The sequence below is a fragment of the Rhinolophus ferrumequinum genome, chromosome X (genome assembly GCF_004115265.2).
Source record: "Rhinolophus ferrumequinum isolate MPI-CBG mRhiFer1 chromosome X, mRhiFer1_v1.p, whole genome shotgun sequence".
Taxonomy (NCBI): domain Eukaryota; kingdom Metazoa; phylum Chordata; class Mammalia; order Chiroptera; family Rhinolophidae; genus Rhinolophus; species Rhinolophus ferrumequinum.
The window spans coordinates 40,856,565-40,866,214 of record NC_046284.1 but is presented as its reverse complement, the minus strand read 5'-3'; the positions used below and the strand labels follow the sequence as shown (position 1 = coordinate 40,866,214).

The window sequence follows — 9,650 nt, the reverse complement described above, 5'->3', positions numbered from 1 at the left end:
AATGATCATTGCAGCACTATTTACGGTGGCCAAGACATGAAAACAAGCAAGGTATCTTTTGATAGATGATTGGATAAACAATATGTATATATACCCAATGGAATACTAACTATTCTGCAATAAGTAAAGATGAAATACTGTCATTTGGGACAACATGAATTGATCTTGAGATCACTGTGCTAAGTGAAATAAGTCAGACAGAGAACGTTGAGAACCATATGACTTCACTCATATGTGGGATATAAAAATGAAAGCAACAAAGGAACAAGGCAAGCAAATAAAGAAGCAAAAACTTATAGACACAGACAACAGTTTAGTGGTTACCAGAGGGTAAGGGGGAAAGAGGGTAAAGGTGGTCAAATATACCATGTTTCCCCAAAAATAAGAGCTAGCCAGACAATCAGCTTTAATGCATTTTTTTTGAGCAAAAATTAATATAACACCCAGTCGTATTTTACTATAAGACCAGGTATAATATAATATAATTAATATAATATAATATAATATAATATAATATAATATAATATAATATAATATAATATAATATAATATAATAATACTGGGTCTTATAGTAATTTTTGCTCCAAAAGACGCATTAGAGATGATTGTCCGGCTAGGTCTTATTTTCAGGGAAACACGGTATGGTGATGTTTCCACCAGCAAACTGACTGGCTGGTGAACACATAATGCAATATATTGATGATGTGTTATAGAATTGTACACTTGAAACTTATGTAGTTTTGTTGACTATTGTAACCTCAATAAATTTTACTAAAAGAAAAGAGAAAACAAAATTATCTCTATTTGCAGATGACATCATCTTGTAATGGAAAAATCCTATAGAATTCATTCACACAAAAAAAATATCTATTAACTGAATACTACAAAATTTCAGAATACAAGATAACATATGAAAATCAGTTATAGTTCTATACACTAGCAACAGTTCATAATGTAAGTTAAAATAACAATTGCATTTACAAGACCATAAACAATATATCAACTGATAAGAGCATTAGCCATAAAAAGGAATGAAGTATGATACATGCTACAAAATGGAAGAACCTCGAAAGAGTATGCTAAGTAAAAGAACCCAGATGCAAAAGGTCACCTATTTTATAATTCTATTTTTATGAAATATCCAAATTAGCTAAATCTTACATAGAGACAGAAAAGCAGATTTGAGATTGTGAGAGGCTGGAGGAGAGGGCAATGGGGAGTGACTGCTTAATGGGCAGTGGTTTCCTTTTCAGATGATGCAATGTTTTGGAACTAAAAAGAGGTGATGGTTGCATAATATTGCAAATATACTAAATACCACTGGATTGTACCATTTAAAGTGATTCTTTTCATAGTATGTAAATTTTACCTCGATAAAAGATAATGTATGTAACACTGAAGGTGTTACCATCATCATTGATATTATCACCAATGCTATGGAAAATATTTCCCAAATATCACTTTCTTTAAAAAGCTTAGATTATGAGACGAAAATGAAGACTAAAATTTAAACTACAGTCAGTATAATTTGGATAATACGTTCTTGTCTTCTATCTGCTCTTTTTCAGATTATGTCTGGCCACTACATAGATATTTGTGCCCCGTCTGGATTTCTTTGGATGTTTTATTTTCTACAGCGTCCATCATGCTCCTCTGCGCTATCTCGCTGGATCAGTATGTAGCAATACGTAATCCTATTGAGCATAGTCGTTTCAATTCGCGGACTAAGGCCATCATGAAGATTGCAATTGTTTGGGTAATTTCTATAGGTAACTAACTTTCCTGGCCATTAGAATTGCAGCGGCTATGCTCAATACATTCGGATTATGTACTGTGAACAACGAACAGATGTCGAACTGGTAACATTTGCGTATAATTGCGATTTTTCTATTTAACACTTATTCTTAACCTATTTACCTGATGATTAGGTTAACAATAATTTAAAAAATGCAATGTATATTAAAATTAAATGAAAACTTTACAACTATTGTGATAAATTATTTTACACATCAACATGCCAATGAATTCAGGAACACAGACAAAAAACCTTTGAAAAGGTTAAAACAATTTGAAGATGAACAAAAATGATGGCAAAATCAATATTCAAACAAAATTTACTGTTTAAATATTATAAAATATAAATTTCCCTAATGAAGCAAGTACACATGAAACTAATAAAGAAAATGTATAAATCTATTCCAAAATATTAATCTATTTTTTTTTTCTTGTTGAGAAAGTATTTTTTTAAAATTAAAGTTTATTGGCATAACAATTGTTAGTAAAGTTACATAGATTTCAGGTGTACAATTCTGTATTACATCATCTATAAATCCCATTGTGTGTTCCCCACCCAGAGTCAGTTCTCCTTTCATCACCATACACTTGATCCCCTTTACACTCATCTACAACCCCTCGTCTCCCTTACCCTCTGGTAACCACTAAACTATTGTCTCTGTCTATGAGTTTTTGTTTCTCTGTGGGGAGCCATAATTTCTTGTTATTCTGAAGCCTTGCAGACTGGCTCAGTTTATGGTTAACTTGTTTTAACTCCTAAGGCATTGTCTCTGCCTACACCTGGAGGGTGCTTACAAGCTGCTGAGGAATGAGGTGGGAGTGGCCGGTTCCCGGACACAGAGGACTGATGATTATCAGGGTAATTGGTGGGCTTTGTCATTGAGAAAATGACTTTGGGGAAGTTTCAGTGATTTTGCAGTTTCTATGTAGAAGTTAAAAATTTACTCTCAATGAGGTAATGCACACTCGTGATTGTTAAGCTGCACGTACACAGGTGGTATAAATTGGTAAAGAAAAGTAAACTCTGGGCTTCAGGATCACTGAAGACCGGCCGCATCATCATTTTGTGTGAGTGTCTTTTTTCATTCCCACTCCCCCATTCAGGTACTGTTCGATTTGTGGCGGCTGGCCCGCCACATTTCTCATTTGTTTGTCTTGTTCTTTTGTTGTTTTTGGTTTATATACCACATATCAGTGAAATCATATGGCTCTCTGCTTTTTCTGTCTGACTTATTTCGCTTAGCATTATACTCTCAAGATCCATCCATGTTGTCACAAATGTTCCTATATCATCTTTTCTTACCGCCGAATAATATTCCATTGTGTATATATATACAACAACTTCTTTATCCATTCATCTATCAAAGGATATTTTGGTTGTTTCCATGTCTTGGCCACCATAAACAAAGCTGCAATGAACATTGGAGCACACGTGTCTTTATGTGTAGATGTTTTCAGATTTTTTGGGTAGATACCCAGGAGAGGGATTGCTGGGTCATACGGTAATTCTATTCGTAATTTTTTGAGGAACCTCCACACTGCCTTCCATAACGGCTGCACCAGTCTGCATTCCCACCAACAGTATATAAGAGTTCCTTTTTCTCCACAGCCTCTCCAACACTTGTTACTATTTCTCTTGTTGATGATAGCCATTCTGACTGGGGTGAGGTGATATCTCATTGTGGTTTTTATTTGCTTTTCTCTGATGATTAGTGGTGTTGAGCATTTTTTCACATGCCTATTTGCCATTTGTATGTCCTCTTTGGAGAAATGTCTCTTCAGGTCCTCTATTCATTTTTCAATTAGGTTGTTTGTTTTTTTGTTGTACACTTTCATGAGTTCCTCGTATATTTTGGATATTAGACCCTTACTGGAGACACTGTTTGCAAAAATCTTCTCCCATTCAGTTGGTGGTCTCTTTATTTTGTTGATGCTTTCTTTTGCGGTGCAGAAGCTTTTAAGTTTCATATAGTCCATTTGTTTATTTTAGCTTTTACTTCCATTGCCTTTGGAGTCAAATTCATAAAATGCTCTTTGAACCCAAGGTCCATAAGATTAGTACCTATGTTTTCTTCTATGCAGTTTATTGTGTCAGGTCTTATGCTTAAGTCTTTGATCCATTTTGAATTAATTTTGGTACATGGTGACAGCAGTCCAGTTTCATTCTATTGCACGTGGCTTTCCTATGCTCCAAGCACCATTTACTGAAGAGGCTGTCTTTCCTCCATTGTATGTTTTTAGCTTCCTTGTCAAAAATTATCTGCCCATATTTATGTGGTTTTATTTCTGGTTTCTGAATTCTATTCCACTGGTCTATGTGTCTGTTTTTCTGCATATACCATGCTGTTTTGATTATTGTAGCCCTGTAGTACAAGCTAAAGTCAGGGAGTGTGATACCTCCAGTATTGTTCTTTTTTCTTAAGATTGCTTTGGCTATTCCAGGTCTTTTGTGGTTCCAAACAAATCTGATGATTTTTTGTTCTATTTCTTTAAAAAATGCCATTGGGATTTTGATGGGGATTGCATTAAATCTGTATATTGCTTTGGGTAATATGGCCATTTTAACTATGTTAATTCTTCCAATCCATGAGCACGGAATGTCTTTCTATTTCTTTGTGTCTTCTTCAATTTCTTTCAAAAATATCTTATAGTTTTCAGCATATAGGTCCTTCACATCTTTGGTTAAGTTTATTCCTAGGTATTTTATTCTTTTTGCTGCAATTACAAAAGGAATTGTTTTTTGTATTTCTTTTTCTGAGATTTCATTGTTAGTATATAGGAATGCAATGGACCTTTGTACGTTGATTTTCTAGCCAGCAAATTTACTGTATTCGTTGGTTGTTTCTATAGCTTTTTGGTGGAGTCTTAGGGTTTTCTATATATAGCATCATGTCATCTGCCAAGAGTGATAATTTAACTTCCTCATTCCCAATGTGGATGCTTTTTATTTCTTTCCCTTGCCTGATTGCTCTGGCAAGGACTTCCAACACTATGTTGAAAAGCAGAGGTGATAGGGGACAGCCCTGTTGTGTTCCTGAATGTACAGCAAAGGGCTTCAGTTTTTCACTATTAATTATGAGATTAGCTGAGGGCTTGTCATATATGGCCTTTATTTGTTAAGGTATTTTCCTTCTATACCTATTTTATTACGTGCTTTAATCATAAATGGATGTTGTATCTTGTCAAATGCTTTTTCTGCATCAATTGATATAATCATAGGATTTTTGTCCTTTATTGTGTTTATGTGATGTATCCCATTGATGGATTTGCAGATGTTGAACCAACCTTGTGCCCCGGGGATGAACCCCACTTGGTAGTGATGAATGATCTTTTTAATGCATTGTTGTATTCGATTTGCTAGAATTTTGTTTAGGATTTTTGCATCTGTATTCATCAGAGATACTGGACTGTCGTGTTCTTTTTTTGTGTTGTCCTTACCAGGTTTTGGTATCAGGCTAATGTTGGCCTCATAAAATGAGTTAGGGAGGACTGTCTCTTCTTCAATTTTTTGGAAGAGTTTGAGCAGGATTGGTATTAGATCCTCTTTGAAGGTTTGGTAGAATTCAATAGTGAAGCCATCTGGTCCCGGGCTTTTTTGCATTTGGGAAGGTTTTTGGATGACTGATTGAATTTCATTACAGGTGATCGGTCTGTTTAGATTTTCCAGTTCTTCATGGTTCAGCCTTGGAAGGCTATATGTTTCTAAGAACCTGTCCATTTCTTCTAGGTATTGAATTTGGTGGCATATAGTCCTTCATAGTATTCTTGGATGATCCTTTGTATTTCTGTGGTGTCCGTGATAACTTCCCCTTTTTCATTTCTCATTTCGTTAGTGTCTTCTTTCTTTTTATCTTAGTCAGTCTAGCCAACACTTTGTCAATTTTGTTTATCTTTTTAAAGAACCAGCTCTTTGTCACATTAATTTTTTCTATTGTCTTTTTGTTCTCTGTTTCATTTAGTTCTGCTCTTTTTTTTTTGTTATTTCCTTTCTTCTGCTGACCTTAGGTTTCACTTGTTTTTCTTTTTCTAGTTCTTTAAGGTGTAACGTGAGGTTATTTATTTGGGATTTTTCTTGTTTCTTGAGATAGGCCTGTCATGATATAAATTTCCCTCTTAAAACTGCTTTCGTTGCATCCCACAAATTGTCGTAGGATGTATTTTCATTGTCATGTGTTTCTATGTATCTTTTGATCTCTCCTCTAATTTCTTCTTTGACCCAGTCGTTCTTTAAAAGTATGTTGTTTAATCTCCATGTACTTGTGTTTTTTCCTGCTTTCTTTTTGCAGTTGATATCCAATTTCAAAGCCTTGTGATCAGAGAATACGCTTGGTATGAGTTCAATCTTCTTAAATTTGCTGAGGCTGATTTTATGTCCCAATATATGGTCTATCCTTGAGAATGTTCTATGTACACTAGAAAAGAATGTATAGTCTGGTATTTTAGGAGGAAGTGCTCTATGTATGTCAATTATGTCCATTTCATCTAATGTGTCATTTAGGGCTGCTGTTTCGTTATTTACTTTCTGTTTGGATGATCTATCCATAGCTGTCAATGATGTATTTAGATCCCCTAGTATAATTGTGTTTTGGTCAATTTCTCCCTTTAGTTCTGTTAGTAGTTGCTTGGTATATTTCGGTGCTCCCTGATTGGGGGCATAAATATTGATGACTGTTATGTCTTCTTGTTGTATAGTCCCCTTTACCATTATGAAATGTCCATGTTTGTCTCGTGTTATCTTTTTCACCCTGAAGTCTGTTTCATCTGATATCATTAGGGCTACACCTGATTTTCTCTGGGTACTATTTGCTTTGAGTGTAAATTTCCACCCTTTCACTTTGAGTCTATGCTTGTCCTTGTAGCTGAGATGTGTCTCTTGGAGACAGCGTATGGTTGGGTTTAGTTTTTTGATCCAATCTGCTACTCTGTGCCTTTTTATTGGTGAGTTCAGTCCATTTACATTTAAGGTGATTATTGATATGTGAGGATTTTCAGTCATTTTATCTTTACTTTTCTGGTAAGGCTGTGTCTCCATTGTTTCTTTGCCTTTTTGTTGTTGTCTATTATTTCAGTATGGTGGTATTCTATGATGTTTCTCTCTGTTTCTTCTTTTATTACAGTATGTATTTCAGTTCTGGATTTTTCTTGAGTGGTTACCCTTAAGTTTAAGTAAAAGAAAGTTTGATATTTAGAGTATTCCATTTTCTTTAAGACGCTTACTTTCTCCATTCCCATATTCCAGTTCGGGCCTTTACTCTCCCCTTTTTTATGTTTTGGTTGCCACAGATTGTCCCTGTTGAAGTTGGTCGAATAGACTCCTTTAGTATTTCTTGTAGTGCAGGTTGTGTATTAGAAAATTCCCTCAGCTTCTGTATGTCTGTAAACGTCTTTATTCCTCCTTCATATCTAAAGGATATCTTTTCTGGATACATTATTCTTGGCTCATAATGTCTCTCTTTCAATAGTTTGAATATTTAGTTCCACTCCCTCCTGGCTTGTAGAGTTTCTGCTGAAAAATCTGATGATAATCTAATGGGCTTTCCTTTGTAGGTTACCGTCTTCTTTTCCCTGGCTTCCTTGAGGATTCTTTCTTTGTCGTTGATTTTAGACAGCTTCAATGCAATGTGCCTTGGAGAAGGCCTTTTGGGATTGAGGTAATTAGGTGTTCTATTTGCTTCTTGGATTTGAGGATCCAGTTCTGTCCACAAGTTTGGGAAGTTCTCATCGACAATTTGTTTCAATATATTTTCTGTTCCCTTCTCTCTTTCTCTTCTCCTTCTGGTATGCCCATTATTCTTATAATTCTCTTTCTGATGGAGTCTTCCAGATCTACCTTAGTGTTTTCTGAAACTTTCCAAGTTTCTTACTTATGCTTGGGCACAAGATGACCTTCTGCTCCCACCTTCTTGTTGATATTTTCTGCCTATTTATTAATGGACGTGCTTATCTGGAGTACTACCTCTCAGTATTCCTAGAAAACAAAAATGCTCAGTTTTTCCCACAGAAATGAGCGGACTATGTCTCTCCCAACTCTGTGTTTCACTCTGTCTCTTGAACTTGAAAAGATGTTGCTTATGCCCACCCAGAGTCTCACAAAAGCTCTTGCTAAAAAGAGTCCTTTCAGTTTCTGCTTATAGAGTAGTTCTACATAGTGGTCATATCTAGTCCCTGAAGCAAGCACATTTGTGAACCATACTGTCCTATCCATCTCCAGTAACTCTGGAGCTCCCTCTCCAAAGGGCTCACACATAAATTTTCTCTTGTTGGACCCTTTCCTCAGGAAATTGGTGAGTGGAAATGGATGTTGTCAGCTAAAAACTCATCTCAAATGCAGCCCAGCCAATTCCGATATGCTATTGTTACTCTTATAGGTGGTATATACATCATTTTCAATACATTTGGAAGATGATATGCTGAAAAATGAACAATTGGATTTATTGTCATTGAGTGCAGTTGTAAGTGTGTTCATTCAAGAAATATTTGTTGAGTGTCTTCTATAAGCCAGGAAGTAAAACAAAAGATACAATCCACTCTTATGCAAACCTTATCTATAATAGTTTATCTCAATAATGTTAATACCATGCTTTCTACAGAAATTTGGGGAGAAGGCATTCCTAACATGAAAGCTGTCATTTTCTGATATTATACTTCTACTCTATTATGTGACTATCAATTTATGCTGTGAATAGCTTTCAACAAATATCAGCTCTAAATTTTCTTTAGCAAAACGCAATTAAATATATGCCATTGCACAAATCTGTTCAATCCTTCAATGTGCTTTAACAATGTTCTACCTTCTTTTTTTGTTCCTTCAGGTATATCAGTTCCTATCCCAGTAATTGGACTGAGAGATGAAGACATAGTGTTCGTCAACAACACCACCTGCATGCTGAATGACCAAAATTTCATTCTTATTGGGTCCTTTGTAGCTTTCTTCATACCGCTGACAATCATGGTAATTACATACTGCCTGACGATTCACGTTCTTCGCAGACAAGCTCTGATGTTACTGCGCGGCCACACCGAGGAACTGCCTGGAGTAAACCTGGATTTCCTGAAATGCTGCGAGAAGAATACCACTGATGAAGAGAACTCTGCAAACCCTAACCAAGATTTGAACCCACGCCAAAGAAAGAAGAAAGAAAGATGTCCTAGGGGCACCATGCAAGCTATCAACAATGAACAGAAAGCTTCAAAAGTTCTTGGCATTGTTTTCTTTGTTTCTGATCATGTGGTGCCCATTTTTTATTACCAATGTTCTGTCGGTGATTTGTGGGAAGGCCTGTAATCAAAAGCTCATGGAAAACCTTCTGAATGTGTTTGTTTGGATTGGCTATGTTTGTTCAGGAATTAATCTTCTGGTGTACACACTTTTCAACAAAGTTTACCGAAGGGCTTTCTCCAACTATTTGCGCTGCAATTATAAGGCAGAAAAAAAGCCCGCCAGGCAAATCCCAAGAGTTGCTGCCACTGTTTTGTCTGGAAGGGGTCTCAATGTTAACATTTATCAGCATACCAATGACCGTGAGCCCGGGATAGAAATGCAAGTTGAGAACTTGGAGCTACCAGTTAATCCTTCCAATGTGGTTAGTGAAAGGATTAGTAGTGTGTAAGAAAGAGCAACACAGTCTTTTCCTACAGTAAAGCTACAAATGTAGGAATATGTTCTATAATTCTCCTGTCGGTCAGAGATAATTCAAATATTGCTGTCTAAAAAAAAAAAAAAGTGTTTTTTTGTGTTTTTTTTTTAATTAAAGTTTATTGGGGTGACAGTTGTTAGTAAAGTTATATAGATTTCAGGTGTACAATTCTGTATTACATCATCTATAAATCCCATTGTATGTTCACCACCCTGAGTC

General features: G+C 35.7%; 1 protein-coding gene across 1 annotated transcript; it reads left to right on the top strand.

Moving 5' to 3' along the window:
• Window positions 1-1,055: 1,055 nt before the first annotated feature.
• On the top strand, window positions 1,056-9,404 carry HTR2C (5-hydroxytryptamine receptor 2C). The gene is given in 4 exon segments (XM_033131609.1): window positions 1,056-1,074; window positions 1,569-1,769; window positions 8,607-9,009; window positions 9,011-9,404. Coding segments are annotated over 4 exon segments (1,017 nt in total).
• Window positions 9,405-9,650: the final 246 nt, after the last annotated feature.